The sequence below is a fragment of the Carlito syrichta genome, unplaced genomic scaffold, assembly GCF_000164805.1.
Source record: "Carlito syrichta isolate Samal-C Ts95f unplaced genomic scaffold, Tarsius_syrichta-2.0.1 Scaffold302990, whole genome shotgun sequence".
Classification (NCBI taxonomy): domain Eukaryota; kingdom Metazoa; phylum Chordata; class Mammalia; order Primates; family Tarsiidae; genus Carlito; species Carlito syrichta.
Genome location: NW_007247086.1, coordinates 200,391 through 226,418, shown reverse-complemented (window position 1 = coordinate 226,418; position 26,028 = coordinate 200,391). Strand labels below are relative to the sequence as shown.

The 26,028-nt window shown below is 42.8% G+C and overlaps 1 protein-coding gene across 1 annotated transcript in view; it reads right to left on the bottom strand.

Annotated features, from left to right (window-relative positions):
• Positions 1-26,028, bottom strand: part of SETBP1 (SET binding protein 1) — a 397,959-nt gene that overhangs the window by 171,599 nt on the left and 200,332 nt on the right. The window contains exon 3 of the mRNA XM_008057390.1: positions 25,069-25,122. Within this exon, the coding sequence (XP_008055581.1) occupies positions 25,069-25,122 (54 nt within the window). The remainder of the gene's footprint in view (positions 1-25,068; positions 25,123-26,028) is intronic.

The window sequence follows — 26,028 nt, the reverse complement described above, 5'->3', positions numbered from 1 at the left end:
GCTAAGAAATATTTTCTTCATCGTAATTCTTCACACACATACCAATGTGTATATTTGTGTGTGCATTTCACACATGGTAAAATAAGAGTTTTAAGAAACAAAATTTGTGCTTACTATGTCTGATGCATTTTGATATTGCTCTCTCCTCTCCTTCTTCTCTTTCTTTATTCTTTTCTTTGGCTAGTATTAACCTACTAAAGTGAATTCACAATTTCCTAATGGGTCATTAATCTCAGTTTGTAACAAGACAGAACAAAATATTTTATATGAAAAGCTCAAAACATATGTCTTCACTTCAGGAAGGCCAAACTGGGGTGAAGAGAGAACATTGAGCTAGCAGCGAGGAAACTGAGGGTCTACTCCTGGTGGCCATTAATTGGGCACCAATTCGAAAGCAGGATGCAGTTCTGGACCAGAGAGCCTGTGTTTGCATCTCACCTGTCCCAGCAGTGTGAATTTAAGTGAGTTACCAAGCAGCTCCATACTTTCGTTTCCACATCTTCCAAATGGAGCATGCAAAGAATCTACCCTCAAGGGTTCTTATAGGTGTTTGGTAAATGAACATAGGAAAATTGCTTAGAAAAGAACAAATGCCTGGCCTTTAGTTAGAGGTCAGTACAAGTTGTTTGATAGTCTTTTCAACTGAGGTATTAGCATCTTTCCCAACTACCCAAACCTTTCACTTAGGTTGTTGGCTTGTTTTTAAGGAGATGAGAAGGAATTGAATGGGGAAAAATGAGTCAAAGTTGTTCTGGAACTTTGAATTCTGGAAGGAATGGTGATGGAAGTTGAAGTAGAAAGTTCCAGTGGAGACTTCTAATGATCACACTACATTGGTCAAGGCACATTTAGTATAATATGTCAATTTCTGAGAACCTTGCTTGGGGTCATGAAGATACCAGAAGAGTCAACTTTAGGAAAGGTGAACAAAGTTGGGAGGGGATGGATTCCATATCAAAAAGAGTTTGACTGAGAAAATGAGAGGTGTTTAGCTTGGAGATAGGAATATTTAAAAGAGCCCAGATAACTGTGTTCAAAAAACTAAACAACTATAGTGTGGATGAGGAGGAAAAACTATTGTGTGGGAGTTACGATAGACCCACTAGATAGAAGTTTCCATGAATTAGATTTAAAGTCCATGTAGAGAATTATTTCTAAACAATAAAAGCTGTCCAGTCACAAAATCAGTTGCCTGGTCCAACAGGAAGCTCTCCATTACTGGAAACATTCAAGCAAGATGAGATGACCTAATTGGTATGCCTAGTTGAATTCTTGAATTGGTAACAAGATCAAATTGGATAGAATATATTTCAGAGTTAAAATTCAACAAAATAACATGTGCAAATGGGCTTTGAAAGGCCTAAAGCCATGCACATATGCAAGATGACATTATTGCAATGCTGTCAGCACCTATCTGCAACACCTGGAGTATCTGCCTAGGGACTCAGGAAGGCAAATTGCTTCCCATCCTTAATTCCCATGCATGACCAGTCCCAACATTTTACTGAACCTGATTAAAGCAAAATTTGGGTAGACATATAAATTTCCACCAACCAAATAGCTAGGCCTTAGTGCAAGGGACTTCTTCGCATTTACAGTGGAGAGCCAGTGGAGTTTTCTTTTTCCTTTGTTTTCTTTTTTGTTCTTTTTTTTAGCCCTTTCATAGCAGACTCTTTACTTTGCTTCCTGTAAACTCTTTACTCCCTCTCTCATGCCTACAAACTGTCAAAATGTCTGAATATAGAAGGATTATTCAGGGTACATTTTATGAGACATTTGAGCTTAATTTCTGTTGTTTCTTCTTACATTAGAACACCTCCCCTCCTCTTAACTTAGAGTCTGGGCTTCTCATCTTGTAGGTGGGTTTGATTAATATGTCTGTCGATCATGTGCAAACTCCTTTGAGAAAATAAAAAGTAATATTCAAATGTTAAAAATAATGTCTTTTACAGTTCCTATCTCAAGACATCTACGACAAAATCCCTGTGAAAGACATGTGGCCTAAAGTAGAACAAAATGGCTCCGTAATGCAGATACCAAGCTTGCTTGGCATTTCTGAAGTAGGACTCTGAATTGGTCTGATCAACAGGGAAACAAAAAATGAAAGCCTAAGCAACACTCCAGGAAATCTGAAAAATATTTACAGCAAATGGGATCATGCAGACTTCAAATACATCATTTTTTGCAGGAGCAAGACATTTTCAGCCATGTTGACTGTATGGTTATAGTAACCTTGGCTCACAGACCCACCCATGATGACTTTGGAAGCTGTGGCTGGAACAAAGTCCCATTATATGACGTTCATTTGGGCCAAGGTTGGGTCATAATGAGGCTCAATCTATCCCACCCCTGTCTTGTACTCAGAGGCGTCTGGATAGGAAGGAGGTGGCCAAGTAACGAAAAGAGAATTAAGAAGAAAATGCATGATGTGCACGGCAAGAAGTGGTGCAAATAAAATGCAATGTGTGCTTACTTGTTTAATGTCTTTTTCTGACTCCCATTATTTTTATTTTTTAAAATATAATCAATATTTTTTATTATGATACTGTGGGGTACAGTTAAGGGTTAGGTATACAAATATGCTTCGTTTAGGCACCCTTGTTGATAAGAGGTGTCTCCCTGTCCCCAGACAGGTATTTACTACCGTTAATCCCATCTCCCTTCCCTTCCCTCTCCCATAGTTTCCATTATTAATGTCTATCTCTGCTTCTGTCTTAAAACAGAAGACCAGGCATCATATCGGAACATAAAACATCTACCATCATGTCTGGCCATATTTGTTATATCTTCTCCCCAGCTCACTCTCCTTCACCATCAAAATCCTACTCCATCTTCAAGATCCAACTCATTCTTCTCTGTCTTTGCCCTCTCTGTGGCCTGGCAGGTCCCTGGTATCCCCTAGAGTGTAAGATTATATTCATATCTATAGATACCACACCGTGAAATTGAATGTTTCTTCCTATAAAATAAATCTAGAAAACAAATAAATCAGGACTGCATTCAACTGAAGGGTTATTTCCAAAACCAATTACCATATTCTAAAATCTAAGCATTGCAATACCTTACAAACAACAGGAACTTAATAATATCTGCTGATTGAATATGTGCGATAAAATGTAGATCAAACAGATGATCAAATGCATGAGTATTTGCAGTGCTTTTGTTTCATTTCATTTTGTGTTGATGTGTCTATCTTTCTTGTCAAATGTTCTAGGGTTTTGTGTTTGCCAAGACCCTAGACCCAGAATCAGATCCCTGTAAATTATAAACAGTCTGGCCACTTGCTAACATGGTGAGCTTAGGAGAGGAATTTTCATCTCTCCATCCTCATTTCCTTAGGGTCAAAACTTGGGTGATAATAACTGCCCTGACTAGGTTTCAGATTTGATGTGAAAATAAAATGCAACAGTCATCAGGAAATTTCATTTTAAGCAACAAAGCACTTTCAAGCATGAGCTTAGGTGTATAAATTATAGTCTCCAGGTCACCCACTCACATTTCTTCTACCAGCTTCAGACTGAGGCTACTTTGGGGAAATCTAAATTGAAGAATGGGCCTATTTTTAAAATAATAACTCAGTGATAGCCAGGCATGGTGCACACCTGTAATTCCAGCAATTTGGTGCTAGAGATGAGAGGATTGCCTGAGCTCAGGGGTTTGAATCCAGCCTGGGCAACTTGGCTAGACCTCATCTCTACAATAAATCAAAAATTTGAGCCAGGTGTGGTGGTGTGTGCCTGTGGTTCCAGTCACTTGGAAGGCTGAGGTGGAAGGATCGCCTGTACCCAGGAGGTCGAGGCTGCTGTAGCTGTGAACACGCCACTGCACTCCAGCCTGGGCGACAGAGTGAGACTCTGAAAAAACAAAACAAAACTCAGTAATGTATCTAAATAGGATTGATGCAAGCATCTCTAAATCTCTTTGACTGCTAAGAAGATTCCTGGGGAAGAGGCTTTCCCAGTTACCAGTTTCCTCATTAGGTGGAGAGAAACAGGATAATTTCCATGGTTGAGATAATTCCAGGATGCAGAAGAATCGAGTATCATGTAGAACTAATAGCCATGTCTGACCATGACTGGAGTAAGAACACATAAAACAACAAATCTTTGAGAGTGGGTGCTGGGTGTTGGGGAGATATTGGTCAAAGGGTCCAAAGTTTCAGTTAGGAGGAAGAAATTCTGGGAGTCTACAGTACAACATGGTGACTATAATTAATGCCAAGGTGTGGTGTATTTGAAAATTGAGAATAGATTGTAAATGTTCTCATTACAAAGAAATGATGTTTGGGAGGTAACACGTATGTTAATTAGTTTGACATAACCTTTCCACAATACATGAATATATCAAAATGTCATGCTGTATACCATAAATATGTACTATTTTTATTTGCAATTTAGTAAACAAATAAAAATGCTAAATGAATTAAAAAATATTCCATTCAATATCGGCAAAAAGGAAGAAAACCTTCAGAGAAATGGGGATTTCCAAAGAATTCCAACTATTTGTAAAAGCTGTGCTGGGCTTCTCCACCTAGACGACAATGGATTATCAACATCCAAATTCATCTGTGCCTTCTATGTGTGTGTAGACATGTAGCTATGAAATCTGTCCTGGGTTAAATCTGTTCTGGCCTGTGGATCAATAGGCCTTATCTCAAGAGTTTAACTTAGCAATCAGCTAAGACTTCTGCAGCAGAAGGCAGCAAATGTGGCCCTCAGTGTCACTGATTCTAGGTGGAGAGTTAGTAGTGCCACTCACAGCTGGGAGACATCTTCACCATTCCCATAGCAATGCCCTGTGGCCCCTAAACCAGAGAGTGACTTGCACATTCAGAGATGGTATTTTATCTTCTCACTCCAGTGCACACTCCCTGCCTGATAGGAAACCAAATGATCTTCCAGGGAGTCCAAACAGCCTAAGTTAACTGATCCAAGTCTTCTGACTGTGGGTCACAGGATGGTGGCTCTCAAACTTTTCAAGGCAGAGTGGGCATCTTAGTATAAAGATAACTAGCCTCCTCTCTGGATTCTTCTCCTAGTTTGGCAAGAAAAAGGGAACGTTTTTGAAACCATGAAGGCCTATTGTTGCCCCTGGAGATGAATAGAAGGAATCAGAAAAAAACATGAGCACAATTATTTGTCTGTTTTAAAATTCTGAAGGAAATATAAAGGTGGGAGAGGAGAGGTTTTACAATAACAGGGAGAAAAACAAAAGTTAGTTAGAAAAGATATTCAACTTTCAAGTCAATCAAGGCCTACAGGCCAATGAAATGCATTTGTTGTGATTCTTTTTGAATTAAAAAGCTTCCACTTGCTGGTGAGCGATCAGGTATGTTCTTATTTCACACTATATCATATGTGTTTTGGAGAAAAAAAACAGGTGGGCACCATTTCAAATATAAATCAAGACAACTCTCTAGTCCTCCTGAAGAAAATCTTAGAACTAAAGCAGTCACGTGACCAGGAAAAGTTGGTTGCCAACTTTTTCCAGACTCCCTTTCTTTGTACCTTTTTCTTGGACCTCCAATTTCCTATCAATCAGTTTCCATGCTCTAAGCCCCTGGGTAAGCTGTCAGTGGCATCAATGTTATTAATCTCAGTGGCCATGTCAATGAACAGTCACTGCTCATATAAGTCCACACAAAGGATAAACATAATAGAAAGGTATTAGACCTTAGTAGACAAGCTAAGTCTGGGGAAATGAACAGGCTGATTGTCACAGTTTTAATAAAAGTACAAAGCCCTCTTATCTGCTATATAACTTTTTACTTTGTACCAAGTGGGAAGCTCATTCCTTTTGGTACTAATTCAATTCATAGGCTTGAGAGAAGATGAATTATTAGCTAAAGAACAGAGTGAGCAGCATCAGTTTCAAAACACTCCTTCTTGGGATTCTATAAAAATATTCCTCCAAGCACTGGCCTGAGGAAAACTCCTTGGTGTGCTCTAACAGTGGTCTATAAGTGACATGTGACTAGCTGCTAAGAAGGCACCTTCAGACAGACAGAGTTAACGGACTCATGAGGGGACACAGCCCTCGATTTGAGGTTTTGTGTGTGTGTGTTTTTTTTTTTTGTTGTTGTTGTTGTTTTGGTTTTTGAGTCAGAGTCTTACTCTGTTGCCCAGGCTAGAGTGCAACGGCATGCTCACAGCCACCACAGCCTCAATCTGCTGGGTTCAGGCGATCCTTCTGCCTCAGTCTTCCAAGTAGCTGGAACCACAGGCACACCTCCACACCCAGCTAATTTTTTGATTTATTGTAGAGACGAGGTCTCACCAACTTGCCCAGGCTGGTCTTGAACCCCTGGGATCAGGTAATCCGGATTCTAACCTCCGCCTCCCAAAGTGCTGGGATACTGGGGTGAGCTACTGTGCCTGGTTGGTTTGAGTTTTGTTAACCCTGTTTCTCTCCAACTGAACTGGCTTTAAGTTCAACTTACACAACTTGACTCACTGGGAACATGGTAAATAACTTTGTCACCCCTCCTGGCAGAGAGTAGGACAAGCAGCCTGAAATACTCTCCCTCGGCAGGGACTTGGGATGTCTGTCCTCTGGGCTGGAGATTGACTGCTGTTTCCATGTGTCAGGTCCTTATTTGAGTGCAGAAAATGTCTTTCTTTCTTGTTCCAGATCTCTAGCTTGGCTCTAACTGTCTTGCATCCCAGTGGCCTCTCCTCCTCCCACTGAGCCTCTGTATTTTGGAGCTTGGGTTCCTGATATTTGCAATGGGATACCCTGCTACCACTCCTCTGTGTGATCTTTGTTTGACCACCTCTTCTCCTGTCTTTGACCTCCTCCTGTCCTTCCCTTGCCTGGACCAGCTCTGGGCATTCGACACACAGTTGACTACTCGCTCACTGTGCTTCTGCTTGTTGTCAGTGGTCTGAGAACTTTACCCTCTCTGAGTATTCACCTTAGTAACAGCTAGTCCTTGCTCCTCTATTCTTCTGAAGATCTGTCTTGGCCCTTGGCCTGAGTCTATGCACAGGCCAGCCTGCTGTCCTAACACTCAACACTCGGGCCCTAGTTAAAAACAGGGAGAAGCCCTCTGCTCTGTCATCTCATTATCAGAGATGCTTTCTCTGCCCTCGGGCTAGGAGTCTCTAGGCCTGTTTAGAGGGAAATTCCCAGGTAATATTGCTCATGTCAGAAGAGCCAGAGAAAGCTGTGAATACCTGGTTGGCTGGAGCAATGTGCCAACCAGAAGTCTGGGGATTTCCCCAATGAGAACAGCAGCCCAGCAGATGAGGAGGTGTCATTTCTGGGTGTAAATGACTCATGGCCTCCAGATGAGTGGTGTGCAGCTCTCTTCAGTCATCAAAGGCCCATGAGAAGTCAGCCATTGCGTGAGGAATGAGAGTAAAAATAAAGCTTTTATTGGGCACCTACCTCTCATTGAGCACACTATATTGATTGTTTCCCCTTTCAGTCATACTCATAGGGAGCTAATGTCCCCACATGACACATAAGAAAACAGAACTAAGTAATTTCTTAAGGTCCTATACCTACTGAGGAGAAAGAACACAATTTTTGACCCAATTATAACTGACCCCAAAGTACAAGTTCTTCCCAGATACTACACAGTGACACTACTTACCCATTTACCAATTAATTCATTTGGCCAAACAAGTGTTCCTGAGACATACTGCAAGCCACAGTCTCTGAGGAGTTTAGTGTGAGAAGAACCTTCTCTAGGAATTAGAAGGTCACTTTGGGGAGGCTCAGTGGGAAACTTTTGGGGAGCTTGAGAATGCTATTATTCATGTGTGGGAAGAATTGGCTTTCCTTTAATTAATAATAAAGTATACACGTCACTAATCTTTCAAAAGGAAATATGATTGTCATGCTAATGAAAATCCCAAAGATGAGGTTCTGCCAATATATCTGAGAGGTGCTAGAGTTTCAGCGGAATTGGTCATACCTGAAAGATGACAGGGCCCTTCCTCCAGAAGGCAACTGTGCAGACCTGAGGACTACAGACTCTGAATACCCTCTTCTTATTTTAAAGTAGAACCACTTTTACATATGAATATAAAAGTACACACTCCAACTACAATAATTCAAAAAGTTAAAAATAAAAAAAATAAAAAGAAAGAGGGAGACTTGATCTAAGCAAATTGAAGAACTTCTTGGACAGATTTTAAGATTTAATGTCCCAAGTAGCAAGCTCTTGGAAGCACTATGCCTATTCTTAAAAATGTTCACATATACTCGTTAGGGACTCTGGAAATTCCATCTCTACACAGGTGGAATGGGATGGAAAAGGATGACATGCCAGAGGCTGGAAGGCTTCGGAGGTGTCATTCAAGCATCATTAAAGCATGTACCCCATGTGCTACATAAAGAAATGGAGACACACACTAGCAAGGACACATTCGTCATAAGCCTCATTTGCTTTCTTGAACCCTCTGAACCCTTATCATTCATTTTACAGCATGCTCTGTACTTGGTCGTGTTGCTTTCCAATTTTTCCACACCGGGACCATTGTCGACTTCACGTCAGACCCAAGCTCTCCGATAGAGCAGGAATGTACCATGTCACTGCAGTTCACTCAGAGTTTATGGAAATGAACTGCATCAAATATGAGACTCAAACAAGGAGCATGCAAAGGGATAGCAGATGTGATTCGACTCTTACAGGGAAAGTCACCTTGTTTTTCTTGTAAAAGGGCACATGCGAAGCTTCTGAATGTGGCCTAGGTGCATGGTTTTCCTGTCTGCACAGGGTCCAGGGCTGACACCCATGAAAGCTCCTCAGCCAAAGCCTCTGGTCTACCTGCACTCCATTTGCTGGTGACCTTGATATCAGGGTGAAATGCTTACTTTCTGAGACCTAAAGTTATAGCTGTTTGGCAATGTTTAGTTCCTCAGTTCTCCCAAATCCTTATGACACTGAAAGGCAGTGTCATAAGGATTAACTTTTTAATCCTATCAGGTTCATACTCTAGGCAATCAGTTTCAATATTCATGTGTCACCAGAAAGCCAGAATCCAGCACACACTGGAACAGAAAATCCTTCATGATCCTGGTGTCCTGAAGAATATTACCTTTACAACATATAAACAGGTGTGCTGTGAAAAAAAGGATTCTATAGCCCAGTATGGTTCCTTTCCTGAAGCTCATGTGCTCATTTACTTGTTATGAACTCTGAGGATATTAACAACATTCAATATTGTTTTTTCTTTAATTTAATCTTTGCCAAACCGATTTGATTACAGAGTCTTTAAAGAAACATCCATAAATCACACAAAAGATGTTTTGGAAAATGTTGGTCAAGGCCATTTAACATTCAATGGATAAGGAAACTGAGACCCAAGGTTGCAATAGAATTTCCTAGAGTCAGGCTCCACATCTAGAGTCCACTCCAGTGTCATGAGAATCCAAGACGGCTCACTTGTCTGGCTTTTACTCAAAGGGACAAAGTCCCACCTACATGTGTGTGTCCATATACAATAAAATCCACACACTATCCTCCAAACGTGTTCATCGTGGATATTTCTGGGTAGGATTTCAGGTGACTTTTAGTTCTTTAATTTCAATTTTACAAATTTTCTCAATAGTCATGGATTACCATAGTAATTAGAAAAAATAATCATAGCTATGTATATTATGTTTATGTATAATATGTTTATATTATGTGACATACCTATGCACTGAACTCACGACATACTGAGAGATCCAGTTTCTCATGCTATTTATCTTTAGATGAACCTCTTCAAGATGCCAGCAGGTTCCAGTGGAGTGGACTGGAAGGAGTTTTACACAAACAAGAGCATCTTCACTGACACTAGTTTTCCATGTGTCATATTTTGGCACAAAACAATTTTCAATCTACTTGTGAATTATTCAGAGTCACTGGGGATTCCAATTCTGTTTTCCTAATGATCTTCTTCTGGTTTCTGAACCCAAAGTGAGTTTTTTAAAAAAAGATTCTGAATCCCAAACTGGGAGAGGGGACCATGGCCCCTGGACACCAAATGCTGCCACTGGAAAGACCTGCAGGGGCCGACTATCCTCAACTGTGCAAAGGGTGTTGACTTGGAAAGGGTGGAAAAGAAAGAGAGACACATGGGATGCAATGATTTGGAGGAATGTCGAGCTGAAGAGGTCTTAAAATTGCATTTATTGGCCAAACAAGATGGCTCATATCTGTAATCCCAGCATTTTGGGAGGTGGAGGCAAGAGGATTGCATGAGTCCAGGGGCTTGAGACCAGCCTTGGCAACTAGGCAAGACCTTATTTCTACAATTAATCAAAAAAGTAGCCAGGCATGGTGGCACATGCCTGTGCTTCCAGCTACTTGGAAGACTGAGGTGGAGGGATCACCTGAGCCCAGCAGGTCGAGGCTGCGGTGGCCATGAGTGTGCCACTGCACTATAGCCTGAGCAACAGAGTGAGACTCCTACTCAAAAAAATTGCATTTGTTGAGAGAGTACTTTGTTCCAGGTGAGATGCTAGGTCCTGTCCGTGCACACTTAATTTCTCTAATGCCAGGTGAGATGAGAGTATCATGTCCTTCACTGTATGCATGAGAAAACTGAGACTCAGACTGGCTGCCCAAATTGAAGGAGGCCACAGGGCTAGCCAATGTTAAAATTGAGATTCAGCCTTGGATCTCACTGATTCCACACCTGCCAAAAGTACTCTTTCATGCCTTCCCTCAGATGCCACTTCAGAGTAACCAGAGCTTGAACACTAACTAGGCACAGGGTGGGTGAGGTCATTTCATGGCTGGGACATTCTTCTTAAGTAAACTGAAAGTCAGCCTCTTTCAACAAACCCTCATTGGTTCTAGTTTTCCTTTGGGGAGCAATTAGTTTAGCAGAAATTCCAAATCCCTTGTATACACAAAAGAGAAATGCATAGAGATGGCACCAGTACACAATACCGGCTTCCTTGCTGCCTTATGTCTGAACAAAAGTGGAAGGGGGTATTTGAGTGTGAGGGCTTTGGTTTCAAGTTCATTTCTGTCACTTCATCACTTTACAGCTGAGGATTTTGAGGAAAATCCCTGAATCTGCCTCGGTGTCTACTTTTTCTACAAAATGCAGTTTGTTGTCCTTGCCAAGCTCACCACCAAGAGAAGATACATGGATACAATGACTTGGAGAAATGTTGAGCTGGAGAAATCTTAAAATTGCATTTACTGAGAAAATACTCTGTTCCAGGTAAAGTGCTAGGTCCTTCCATGCATGCTTAATATTCCTCAGGCCAGGTGAGGTGAGCATTACTCCCTCCACTGGTTGCATGAGTAAACTGAGGCTCAGAAAGGTTATCCACCTTGGACAAGGTCACAGACCCCTCTATACTAGTGCCCACCAAGTATAAGAGTGCATTTAAAATTGTTACATACCTGTAGGCTGTTTTTATTATTTCATATCCTGCCAATAGGCTTAGTGTCTGACCTTGCAAGGAAAGAAATACCTTTTTAAAAATTATTTATTATAATTTTTTTGAATCAGTCTCACTCTGTCACCCAGATGGGAGTGCAGTGGCATGATCATGGCTCACTGCAGCCTTGGCCTCCTGGGTTCAGTCAATTCCTCCACCTCAGCCTCTCAGGAAGCTGGGATTTCAGTGGTGCACCACCATGCCCGGCTAATTTGTTTGATTTGTTTATGGAGACAAGGTCTCGCTATGTTGCCTAGGCTAAAGAAATGCCTTTTAAGTCTTTTTGGTCATAATTTTTTTTTTGAGTTGGAGTCTCACTCCAGTACCTAGGCTGGAGTACAGTGGCACATTCATGGCTACCTCAGTGTCTACCTGCTGGGCTCCAAAGATCCTTCCGCCTCAGCCTTCCAAGTAGGTGGAACTACAGGAATGCACTACCATGCCCAGCTAATTTTTTGATTTATTGTAGATGAGGTCTTGCCAAGTTGCTGGGGCTGGTCTCAAACCTGTGGGCTCAGGTAATCTACTTGCCTCGGCCTCCCAAAGTGCTGGGATTACAGGCTGAGCCACCAAGCAGAGGGCTCTGAGCCTAGTAGAGAGGAATGAATATGAAAACAGACAAACTGATTAGCAATTTTTAGACTGATATACAGGGGGAGTGGTGACAAAACAGTATACACATTTTAAGTATGACATTTGCTCAAAAGATGGCATTAATCAAATGAATGCTAGTGTCACCATGTGACAGGCAGGACAATCAAAGAAAATGGTGGAAACACAGTTGACTGAACATCATACTACACATTGCTACTGTAATTCAATTCAACTTCAAAAGTAATACATAGATAACATTGCTTAAAATGTGTGTACAGTTTTTGGCATTCCTGCATATTTAAGGAAAGTGAAATTTTTAAGATTAGCATAAGGGCCAGGTTTCTCAAAACAGCTTGTTTATGGCTTATGTTTATTTTAAAGATGTTATCGAGGAAGATGGAGCAAGAATATAAGCTGCAAAAGGAGAATTTATTTACATGGCTGAGCCAAGTCAGTGCCTCCAAGACTGGCCGGGTCTCCAGAAGACAGACATGAGAATGCAAGCCGCTGAGGTTGCCTTTGATGAACTGCATCTCAGAGCATCCTTCCTGTGGCAGAGGCTGTCACCAAGTCTAGTCTCACATGTGAACACCTGAGTTTCCCTACAGACAAAATCAGTGAATGTCTTCCAGTCCAAGCTGCTGAGAAGCAGAATGTGGCTATGCCCTTTCTGTCACTGGCAGTAGAATTACTGATGCAGTGACCACGTGGCAGGATTTGATGCCTTCACCTCCATTCACGGCAGTTATCTCCTGATTTCCAAGGGCCTTTCCTGTCCCCAGGGTGTGCAGGAGACAAATTCTGCCTCTTATCTGAGAGCCAGGAACATTATCTGAACAACGGCCGGCTTTAGAAAGGCAGGTATCATGCACTGGTTGAAGTGCCTCTTTTTAGGGGAGACATACAGGTATATACACATGCACATACCCCCCACCTGGGATAAATGATCCACAAGGCTGCTGAAGCCCATAGAGTGAGCCCCGCCATGTTACTCTGATATCTTGTGACCCATTCTCCTGTTTCCCCTTATCCCACATTTGCCTTTTCTATCTAAAATAAGACCTGACCCCTCTGGGTTTCGGGGAAAGGGAGTTCTCGGCAGCAGCTGGGAGCAGGGGCATTGGGAGTCCACACACTTGGATACCCTGGCAGCTGCCTTTGAATAGGGGAGAAGCCTTTCTTCTCTAGGCAATGTGGCCTTTATCTCTCAAAGGAGGAAAAGGCTTGAAGGAGGAAGAGAAAGGTTAAAAAAATACACCAAGAAGACGCAAAGATTGCTTGTCACAAAGCAGAGAGAAGAAAATAGACTTCTATTCTCTTTGGGGTTCTAGCCTCAGATGACCAGCTGGGCACAAGTGGAATGAAACAGCCTCTGGTGCTGGGCCTGCACCTTGTAGAGGGCTTCCCTTCGAGCAGTTGGCCAGTCCCACCCACTTAGCAGTGGCCCCATCAGTGCATTCCTCGAATGGAGTGTCCATGGAGACTCACTTCTCAGAGGCGGTCACACAGTGGTCTGCTCCTACGTACACAGACAATGACCATTCCTGCACAAGCTCCAAATTGTATCTCCACTGCTCAAATATCAGGGAGTGGCTGCATAGCTTCCTCCCTGTGATCCCCTCCCCTATTTGAAATGATCTGCATATTTGCCAGTCCACCAAATGATTCTCAAAGGGAGACGATGAAAGCCCCTGCACCCCCATTTGTCAGTATTTAAGGCTTAATGAACTCTTGGCTTGCTCTCTCCTCCCAGAGCTACGTGTTTGTTATTGCTGCTTAATGGCTATCTGTCCAACGCTCCAACATGCCAAGAAACCTCATGCGTAATCAGAAATATATATTTATTAGCTGGTTGGTGAATCTACAGAGAGGGTTTCTGGAGATTGCCACATTTGCTAAGAACCCCCGAACCCAGCTGTGCTCTTTATATTTAAATCCCAGGCGTTCTCCAGTGAGAGGGGGCGCTGGGTCCAGCCTGCCTAGACTGCGCCTGCCTACATCTCAGATAATCTCCCTCAGCTGTGTGTGAATCTGGACCGAGAAAAGGACATCCAGAGCTCTAAGCCTTTGGGTGCAAAAGACTCTCTACAAATGCACATTCAGAGTAAACAAAACCCATCAGGCCCCTGCAAGAGTCCGACGCCTGATTGCACTAAACACATCACGATGGAATCTGCAATTGGCAAAGTAATTGGCGTGATTACAGCTGATGGGGAATTTCTGATGCTGCCTGAGCTCTCCTTTGAAATAATACTCAGCCATTTAATTTGTCCAGCTCTCTTTAGCTGATTGCTCTTTTCTGCTGGAGTTTATCAAGAACGAAATGTGCTCTCTCTAGAAGCCTGCAGGCTGAGATTTCACTGGCCTTTCTTTTCGCCAATACAGTTCCCTCTCTTCTTACCCACCCCTGCCTCAGGCTGCAGCTCACAAGATGCCAAGAGGCCAACAGTACAATAGGTTTGAGGTGGGTGAACCAAACTGTTTCAACTCAAAGCCTTCTATTTTAGGTCCTGCCTCCAGAGGGCCTTGAACTCACCTGTTACACCATAAAATCACAGTGAGAGACAAGAAAACTCCAAAGATTTGGTTGTACAGGAAAAAAGTCTTACAATACTTATTAGTGCCAAAAGTAAGAGAAGTAGTAGAAAACATCATCATAACCTGAAGGCCAGAAGGCATCAGAGAAACATCGTTCATTAGAGAAATTTGGATACATGCATTTTTGTCTTGGGGATCAGACTTGATCCCTGGTTACACAGACAGCCCTAAAAGGGGTCCTACAAATATTTATTGCACATCTGCTTTTTGCTAGAAGCAGACAGACTGTTTTTTCACACCATGCTCCTCTCTGCCCATTCTTCACTTTGATAATTCTGTTCCTACCCAGATCATTGGCAGAAAGCCAAGTTTGGCCAGCCACATTTTCTCACAACACAGATAAGGCTGACCCAGACTTCTCTTTCCCGTTAGTGGGTGACTTGCCCTATCACTTCGTGGGCAATTAATGCTTGCTGAAAATAAGGGTCCTGCGGTCAGGTTGATTCTCTGCTGCAGGTGCCATCTTACCCGCTAAATCCAGAACCCACATGCTTCTTGAAGTGCTTCTTATTTTTCATAGACTCATAGAAACAAAACTGAATCTAGAGATGTGAGGGTCAACCCATAGAAATCCTAGAAAATCTCCAAGCCCTGACAAGGTATCCCAAATAGCCCCCATCCAAATGCACTTTGGTACAGTTTCTCACCGATGTTCTGGACAGCACATTCCAGTGCCTACCATCCTCCCAGGGGAGGAACCAGAGTGGATGTCCAGATATAGACTGAAGCTGTCTGGCTTCAGGAGGTGGTTGAAATGAAGCAATACTCTGGTGGTTGGAAACAACCCCTGATACATTTGTTAAAGATGCATTTTAGCACTTTATAGCTATTCCTCCTCCAAGAGTAAAAAATAAAATGTTAGTTCAGAAAGTGCAAGAGGTAGTGAGAGAAGGAGGCGATGGATGAAATCATGGTAGGTGTTCTCTTCTTCCAGTCAAACCATCCCTGCCCACCCCTGAGCCTGATCTCGTCTGTCTCTGTCCTACTTCTTCTCCTGGTTCCATCCTCCCAGAGCCACGATATCTGTCACTACTGCCTTGGAATGACAAGTGTCTGTCACAAACAGACTAGGGAAGAGGGTAGATGGATCTAGATGTTTTGGTTTGGGGTCTTGTTTGTTTCCTCACTGGTAATTCCAAACTCTAGTAATATTGCCTTGGGGAGCTACGATCTATGTTCTAACCCTGACTTCAGTCATCTAGGATCAATTTCAACTATGCAATTTATAAGAGTCATAAGAATTACAGCACACATTTATAGAGTGTTTACTAGATGCCAGATGCTTTTCAGTGGGCCTATCTATTCAATCTTTGAAATCCCAGGGGTAGACACCCTTCCACCACCAAGGAAGACTCTGAACACATAAAAGTTAAATAACTTATGGAGTTCGCACAACCAGTACGAGACAGACCTGAAATTCAAATCTATCAGAATCATTACTCTTTACTGTGAAACTATAAAGTAATGGGAGATGTTCTCTGTGCTTGAGATTGGACACAGCAAGGCAGGACAGATTTATGTTTTGTTACTAAACAAGCATCAGCTTTTACTATTTATAGCTGTAAAGATTACAACAACATCACACAAAGTTCTTCCGTCCATGCCTTGCTGGTTGGCTTGGGTCATCTGTTGGGAACATGGGCTCTGCCAGGAGCTCTGACACATGTTTTTAGAAAGGTGGGAAGTATGGAAGGGAAACCACGTGCAGAACTGGTGGGGGAAGGGAAGAGGATGGCCATTATCAGGGAAATATCAGAAAACTGTAGCAGAGGCTGTTTGCAGACTTAACCCAGCCTCCAAACACAAGCAAGCAGATGGCTGGAAGGAGCCGTGTGAGATATGCAAGCTGTTCTACTGTGAGGGGCCCTATATTGTGGCAGTCTTCCGACACCTCTCAATTGATTCCTTTTGTTTGGTACAAGATGGAAGAAAAGGGAATGTGGAAGTGGGTGGAAGGACAAGAGGGTTAAAGAATAATCCAGGCAGTAGGATCAGAAAGAGCTAAAAAAGTGAACTTGCTTGTATGATGCGGAGGTGGGGCTTCTTTCTCAAGAGGCAAGTTTGGGACTATCTTGATAAAGGAATTATGAAGAAGACAACTCTCAAGCCCTAAAGGTAGTCTGTGATTTTGCATTTACTACACATAAGCCATTCTTAGACCTAGAAATATATAGAGCAAAGTCACACATCACACTAACACTTTAGATCCAGGACCGTCAGACGTTGTAACTCAATCTTCTCATAAGCACAGACATTTGAGATTTAGGACACGACATCAATGACCCCAGGCCTCAAGTGAGCAGAATTATAGAAAGATTTTTAAGAAGCTCATCTTTAGATTTCTTTACAACAACAACAAAAAAAAAAAAAATGAAGAGAAAAATAAGAATGAACACAGTGGAAGAAGTCATAGAATAATTAAAACTTTGGAGTCTCAAGAGATCATAGAAATTATCTAATCATACTTCCTTGTTGCCAGGGGCATCATTCAAAGTTAATTCGACTGGGTGACCTCACTTTATATTTCCATCCAGAAAAGTTGAGTTTAAATCAGATTTTTCAAGGCTACATCATATTTGAATACACTAACAGAGATGACATATCAATTCCCTTGATGAAATGAAAGAATCCTTCTGCACACAAAGAACCCTCTCCTCTCCCAACACCCACCTGCCATCTATCCATTTTTTTGCACAAGAACTTCTACACATTAGGCTTTTTTTAAGTCTGGCCCATCTGCACACAGCCCTCAGATGGTCAGAACATCTTGGTATAAAAAAAAAAAAACCCAAAATATTCACTGTGGTCTAAAGAGATTTAGTTTCCCAGGAGAACTTATTAAGATTTCAGAATATCCCATTGAAATGCCAGACTCTCTGGAAAACACCTGGAGTACTTCACTCTCCAGGACAAAATGCCAATGCTGGTTAAAAAACAACTACTAAAAACACTGTCAGGGCAAGCAGTGCAAAAAATGTAGACCTGGGATAAGAAACTGTCAGTTTCATGGAGGAAAAGAAATAGTGTCCGTTTGGATTTTAGTATGAGGTGTATGGATACACATGAGTAAATATTTTGGCTAAAGATGCTCTGCTATTATCACAGGTACCCGTGTCTGGTAAGAAAAATAAGTAAATGATTTCCCTTAGGAATTATGAGGAAAAGATACGTGTTTTGTGCAGGTATCCTAAGAACAGCAAGAAAGATACTTTTATAGGGGAACTCTTTTTTGCTTGTTTGTTTTTGGAGAGGGAACATTTTACTAAACACCCTTTTACTAAAACTAGAAAAGCTCAACACTGGAAAACAAGAAAAGAGCTTCTACAAAGATCTTTGGTGAAGGATCAAACTTTTGTTTTACTCATCATATATTTTTGTATAGAAATTTTGGGAAAGCACTGTAGAGATAAACTAGTAGGAAAATAGTCACATGGTTGGATGTTGTGGAACTATCAAATGACTATAAAAGTTTCAAAACACTTCCAGATTCCAGATGTCTCCATGGCAGGCCAGTGACACACACCCGACAGGTCGGTCCCATTCTGCAGTCCATGCTCTGTATGGTATTGAATAGGAGAGCAAAGATATGTCACCGCTGGTATGAGGCAAGTCGGGAAAAAAGACCTTGAGGATAAAGGCAGGTGTTTACCATGCAGCAGAGAAAGCATAGCTCATGGGGTTGAGCCCACCCTGGGAGCCAGGGGATACAGGGCACTGGTCACCTGACACATTCTCTCCATACAGCTGGATCTTTCCAGAGATCTTTTAGACTCAGGAAGAACATCCAGAGAGCCAGCACAGCAGACCACAAGCCCAAGCACCATCACTCGCCAGGTTTCCATCTCGGGCAAATCCCAGCTGTTGAATGGAAAAGGCAAGGGATGAACACGAGTGTGGGATTTTCAGAATTAGACTTATCCATACTTCCTCTGCCTAGGCCATGCTGTTCTCTGAAAGGGGAGGAGTAAGACAGATAACTGGCTTGTTGTGAGAATTCAATTCCAGTAATAAGAAACACATTCCTGGCACAGGAATCGCTATTGGGATATGAGGCTCTTTGCCTTTTTTCCTTGTCCAGAATTCCTCTTTGCTAGAGTCTTTGTTTGTTTCTTTGAGTCGGGGGTCTTACACTATCACCCAGGCTGGAGTACAGTGGCAGAATCATGACTCACTGCAGTTTCAATCTGCTGAGGTCAGGTGATCCTTTTACCTTAGCCTCCCAAATAGCCAGGACTACAGGAATGTAGACTGAGTATTAGGAACTATTAAGGAATTACTGCTCATTTGGAGACATGTGATTATGGCATTGTGATTGTACTAAAAAAAGCCCTTATTTGTTATTGAAGTATTTATGAATAAAATAATATGTTGGCTTGGATTTATATTAAAGTATTTCCTGCAAAAATTAAAAGTCAAAGTAGGCCAGGTTGGTTGGCTCATGCCTGTTCCCAGCACTTTGGGAGGTCAAGGTGGGATGATCGCTAGACCCCAGGAGTTAGAGACCAGCCTGGGCAATATAGTGAGACCCCATCTCTACAGGAAAAAAGAAAAAAGAAAAACTAGCCAGGCATAGTGGCATGTGCCTGTATTCTCAGCTACTCGGGTGGCTGAGGAAGGTCGATTCAATTGTGAGAAAAGGCTGGGTGGTGTGCTGAGGTCAGCTTGTATCTGTTCTGGAAAACTGAATGTCAGAGACTTTGCAAACAGGTTGCTAAATTACAGGGCACTTGAAACAGGTCATGATGGGGATATTTCAGCACAGAAATCAGCAAGTGCTACAAATTTGAGCTTTTTTTTTTTAGCAGCATACTATTAAAGGTGAATGATAGATATAAGAGATCATTGTACTGTTATGTCCACTTTTATGTATGTTTGAAAACTTCAGTAATTTTCTCAGACCTGAAATTTGACCATGCCTTAATTCGCAAGTCATAGTAATTGCCCCCAGGCTTTCTCTGTGGCAGAGCAATTAAACATCCAAAGCCCCCAGAACACACTCCAAGCATCTCCACATTGGCCTTAACCTTCATCTGAGTTCAGTGGCTCGCTGCCTTCCTGCCCACATTGGCCCAGGTACAATGACAGCTCTGCCTGGAAGATGCCCCTGCTTGCTACATACAGATATAATTTCTTCTACATCTACATTTGTAATTAATTTAATCTGTATTTCTCTAATGGCAGAAAACACTGACCTCCCTGTGTGTGCCTGGTCTCATGCTAGGTTGCTTTCAAAAGTACTGTATCATTCGATCCTCCCACGAGCTGGGAAAGAAGCCGTGTAACTCTTTGGATTAATCAGGAAAATGATGATCAGAGACATAGGTAACTTTCACAGGATCACAAGGCTCATTTTGATGGCAGAACACTCCAGAACTATGAATGTCTGAGGAAGGGTATGAGCATGGCATGGAGCCCTTCATAATGGTCTCCCCTGGATGGCTGTTGAATGAAATGGTGAAAGCCTTGTTTTCTCCACACTACAAGACATTTCTCTGTGTGTCCTAGTTTGCTCTCTCCTCACCATTCACTGTAATGTGTCCTTGACCATGACAGCAATTAACATTAGAGGAACTCATTAAAAATAGCTCCCTTCAAAGGCTGCTATTATACTTGTCCCATACTTGAAATAATACTCTTTTTTTATGTAGGAAGTATCCTCTTCTCTGAGACAATGGAGAGTTTATAGCAGGCAAGAACTAAGTCCTTTAGTCTGGGTTGTCCTCTGTGGGGGACGGCTCTCTGTAAGGTGACTGTTCCAATGCTGTGGCTGGGAATGGAGAACCTGTATCAGAATTTGGTCCTTATGATGTGGTTATCTCTTTACAGCATCCCTTACCTAGGCATGTGCACAGGCTTGTGGGCATCCCACATGGGTATTTGAGGGAGATATTTAAGCAAATTTCATATCCCTGTAAGAGCTAATAAATAAAAACAAATAAATAAATGCTTGGATGCTGTGGACATGATCTGTATCCTAGATGAAAGTGCTGGATCCTAGCATTCACCTTGGATGGCTCCTGGCCATCTCTGCCTGCAGAAGGAATGGGATGTCCAGCCAGAGGAGAGTGGTCAATGAGGAAGGGCACAAGCCACCAAACACGAGAGTGGCCAGCCGCTAAATTTCCCAGTGACTTGAAAAGCATGTAAACAAACAACAAATAAGGCAACAAAAAAGCACGTAAAGTAAAACAAATTTTTTTTAAAAAACTTCAATAGATGTGCATGGCAATGTAGAACAAAGATTGGATGGCTATACTCCAGAAGGTCATTACCTATATTTCTGAGGAGTAATAACAGGAAATTTCTCTTCTTATGATGTTTTGTGTATTCTGAATTTCTACAATGCCTAAAATGTTTATATTAGAAAGGAAAAAATAATTTTTAAAAAATGGAGAAGGAAGTATACAGTCATTGAGCTTTGACTAAAGATAATTGGATGCCAGCTGTTATTCCTCTTAAGGGTGGAGAGGACTGGTCCCACAAAAGAAGACTTTGTCCAGTTGGCCACAGACTAGGTAGGAGGGGACTCAAGTGTGTCCTTTGCTTCAAAAGAAGAGGATGTTGGGAAATAAAAGGAGATATGTTCGTGGGGTGAAGAATAAGGGCGGTTTAGGTGTGAATTTCAGAAGCTTTTCCATCTGTGCCTTTAAACATTGCTGAGAATATACCCGCCTACCAGCACCATGCCTGACTCCAAAAGACAGCTGTAGGCTGTGGCCCCAAGACCAGGTTCACCAGTCCTAAAAAGACCACCCACTGCTAAAGCAGGATGCCTTAGATAGCACAGGCTCTCGATCTACCTGCAGTCATGTGTAATTTCCAGGAGTGGGCAGGGCGTCTATACCATGGGGAGAAAGGCAGATATTCACTTGCTTACCTTTCTCTTCTCTGTTTGGATGCAGAGAGAAGGACAGAGACAGACAGAGACAGACAGACAGAACAGCCCAGCCCAATAACGTACACTGCTCTGCACACTTTCAAAATCATCAAATATGAGAAATTGCAACTACAAGGCAGGATAAAACAACAACAACAAAACTCCAGAATTAATTATTGGAGGGTGGGACCCTTGTAGGATAGGCTTCCACTGGTAGGTCAGTGTGCTAGGAGCCCCCCAGCATCAGTGTACCAGCTGGTGTTGTGAGAAGATGCAATTAGCCTCAGTAAATTATTTTTGGAGATTCCTTCAATGAATGTGCCCATGTCATGATGGGTGATTTACGAGTACCTGCTCACACTGTGCTGAGTGTTCAGCAGTTTTTGACCAAAACCGGCAGGATCTCCATGCCCCACCATACTTGTTTACCTGATCTCGCCCTAAGAGACGTTTTGTTTTTTTTTTGTTTCCCTGGATGAATAAAATCCTTAAAGTGAAAAGTTTTGCTGATATGGAAGAGGTGAAACAAAAAATAGCAGAAGCACTAAAAGTTATCCAAATCGACGAGTTCAAAAGCTGTTTTGAACAGGGAAAAAGCATCTCAATAGGTGTGTTGTATCCAGTGGAGAATACTTTGAAGATGATTGAAGTTTAAATATGAAAGAATAAATACACAATTTTTAATAAATAAATTCCAGTCTCTTAAGGCCCTCCTTCGTATATTCCCCAACAGGCTGTAGCACAAACAGACATCAAGGAAATAAGCAACAACAACTCTTTACAGTCAAGTGTGGACTGTATGAAGCCACGAGGCTAAATGCAGTTATCTCAGGGAGGGTTCTTCAGTGCACCCTCCCCTGACAGCCAGTCATGGGTCCTAAATGGGAAAGCACCTGTGAATTATCGCATGGAGTCAGTTTTGCCCAAAACCCAAAGAGAGAAGGGGACACTTAACAACAGAACCCCACAATCTGGTGCACTGGAGCTCGTGGGGGCAGCACAAGCCTGTGGGCAGCTTTGTGTTTCAGTTTGAAAAAGCACCGAAAAGGGAGGTGTTGACTTGAGACACATCTGGGCCTTTGAATTTAGGAAAGACACTGGAAAATGACTTTGATCTGGGAATGACTTCCTGATCATACATTTTCTGGGACTTCCTGGCCTCAGGAACAGGCATCCTGAGGAGTGAGAAACAGACACTGATGCTTCTTCCACCCTCTGAGGTGGGGGATGACACACAAATGGGATAATGTGGAAAGGTAGGGCAAGGCTGAGAGCGAGCCATCTGCCCTGGAACCTGCGGAGCCGTTGTGGGGAGCCTGGAAACTGTCTTTCCGTACTCACACTCTTAAATATTACAGACACAGCTCAAACATATTTAAATTTTCCTTCACTTAGCAGTTTATTTAAAATCTAGTACTGAAACATATATGTCACCAAACATGAAGAGAATATGATCACCTCAGAGAGAAACCCTTCTAAAGCCACATACACATACCTTCTGGTCTCCTCTATGTGTCCTTTTCATGTGGAAAACCAGCACCATGCAAAGTCCTCTTTCCCTTTATTTTTATACACTTTCAGATAAAAAGAAATCTTTAGTTAGGATGCTACCAAGTGTGAGTGTGGGTGTGGAGGTGAGTAGGCTTGGGTAAATGCTGATTTTCTTTTATATTCCCTTTGCCTGTCTGGAAGTTTGTGTGAATAGGTGACTAAGCATTTAATTCATTCGTGTTTTCTTTTTTTTTTTTTTTGAGTTGGAGTCTCACTCTGTCGCCCAGACTGGAGTGCAGTGGCCGCTCCCGGCCACCGCAGCCTCGACCTGCTGGGCTCCGGCGATCCTTCCGCCTCAGCCTTCCGAGTAGCCGGAATTACAGGCATGCGCTACCATGCCCAGCTGATTTTTTGATTTATTGTAGAGATGAGGTCTTGCTGCCCAGGCGGGTCTCAAGTCTGCGGGCTCAGGCAATCCACTCACCTCAGCCTCCCAAAGGCACGGGATTATAGGCTGAGCCACTGAGCCCGGCCATTCGTGTTTTCAATGGTTGACAAAGAGGCTTACTGATATCTATGTTTAAAACCTCATTGAATCCCAGACAGGAGCATCAACAAGCTGTGATGAAAACACTCCAAACGGACACAGGGAATTATCTTTGATTCTTTTTTTTTTTGAGTTGGAGTCTCACTCTGTCACCCAGACTGGAGTGCAGTGGCCGCTCCCGGCCACTGCAGCCTCGACCTGCTGGGCTCCGGCGATCCTTCCGCCTCAGCTTCCCAAGTAGCCGGAATTACAGGCATGCGCTACCACGCCCGGCTGATTTTTTGATTTGTTGTAGAGATGAGGTCTCACTGCCCAGGCGGGTCTCCATCCCATGGGCTCAGGCAATCCATTCACCTCAGCCTCCCAAAGACACGGGATTACAGGCTGAGCCACCGAGCCCGGCTATCTTTAATTCTTAACAGTGGGTCCCTTGATTTGGTTAATTCTCTTCTGGTCCCCTCTCTATCCTTGTTCCTGGCTGTTGGTGTGATCTGTGGTCGTTTCACATCCTTGCCTTCCCCAGTGAGATGGTGCTCAGAGGATGTCACCCACAAGGGAGAAAGGTAGAAAAGGCACAGGGCACCCCTGAATATGAAACACATTTAAAGAGAAAGCTTCCCAAATATGGAATTCTTGGCATTAGAAAAATCACTTGCTCTGCCCCAGAAGTTCACTGCCATAAGCTGTGATGCATTTTCCCACAATGGTATAGCACGGTGGGATCTTGAGGCAGGCACTGATTTGGAGGGTGACAGAAAGTCTCATCTTGAAAAGGAGGCAGGGGCAGGGACTGAGTCCCACAGCTGTCCACCTTGAGTTTGCCTCTCTTTGCTACATGTTCAACCTACACTGGCATCTAGAGGAGAAAGCAAATGTATCTGTGTCTGGGTGTATTTGTGTGTGTGTGTGTGTGTGTGTGTGTGTGTGTGTGTGTGTGTGTGTGTGTGTGTGTAGACTCCTCTTCCAAAGGAAAGGATGGTTTCCATCTTTGCCCCAGCCAAGGAGGTCCCAGAAAACCTTTCTACACCCTCCAGTCTTCCCATGGCAACATCCAAACACCACTCTCTGGTCATTGGTAAAGTGGCCTGTTTCATAACCACAATCAGCAAAACTCAACTGTCCAACTCTGCAGGAATATAAGATTAGCCTGGCCACCACACCATGACTGCAGGGAATCTGTACATGCAGATGGTAGAAATGTGAGCATCCTGTCCAAAAGAGAGCAATACAGCCCATGACACCCTCCACCACCTTTGATTTAACACTTTCCTAAGCAGATGCATTCAACATTCCTAGCCTCTTGATTTAGATTTTTTTTTTACTATGAAGTGTTAGGAGAGATTGGAAGAGAGAGAGAGAGCAGAAAGAGGTGATTTTGTCGGTAATGGAATGAGAAAGAACTTGAAGGGAGAGAACAAGCCACCAGGTCATTCTCATAATTGGTGGTTTGAGTCAAAGAAACTGGAACTCCAAGATAAGGGGTCCTGTCCTGGTGCCAAGTGCTTGTTGACAACCAACCTCCACAGCATCATGCTCTCCCAAGCTTAATAAAAGCATCAGAGGAACCTACCTGTGGCTGAAATCCTTTGAGGTCGCTGGCTGCAAGGTCACTGGCTGTGAGGATCTGGAAGAACAAAGAAGATTTCCTTAGTGATACTTCTCAACATCTGTGCACAGTATCCCCACTACAGATCAGCAATGGACTGACCACAACCTGGATGGCTGCTGAAACAGCAGGATTGCCAGAGGCAAATGGGAGATTCCTGGGCTGGGATTACCGGCTCAATAGACTTCCAACTCGGTGTGCACATCTCCGACATCACCACCTCCCTCCTCCTGCCCTCTCCTACCTTCTTTCTAAGTGCTACCAGCTCTTCAAAGGTTCTTAAACTAGGGATCATGGGGTATGGGTGGCCTTCAGCAGGTCCTCAGATTCCCTGGAATTGTAAGTATAATTGTGTGGCTCTATCGAAGTCTACATTTCCTTAGGGGTTGGGACCTGGCTTTCTTCCTACTATCAAAGCAGTCTGTGATACGGGTTGAGAACTACTGCTTCAGACAAAGTTAAAGAGTCATCTAAGAAGACTCACACTCTTTCTTTCCTTCTTCCTTCCTCCTTTCCTTCATTCCTGCCTTCCTTTCTCTGTCCTTCTTCTTTCCTTCCCTCCCTGTTTCTTCTTCCCTCCCTCCCTCTCACCTTCCTCCCTTCTTCCTCCTGACCCTTTTCCCTCCCTCCCTCTTTCTTCCCTTCCTTCCTTTCTACCTTCTTTTCTTTCTCTTTCTCTAAACCAGTCCAGTAAAAATGATCTTCTCTTCTTCTCACCTACACGTGACTCAGTTTCCCTTTATCATATGGTTGCCTGTGATTTTATACATGCTAACTATAGTTTATGTTTCAAACAATCACACAATATTACAGGACAAGAGTGAGTTACATTCATTTTCTTCCCCTCTGTGTTTAATCATTATTAAAGGGTAAGGTTCAGGTTTTAAATATCTTTGCATCCTTTTGAGGCTTTTGCACCAGAAG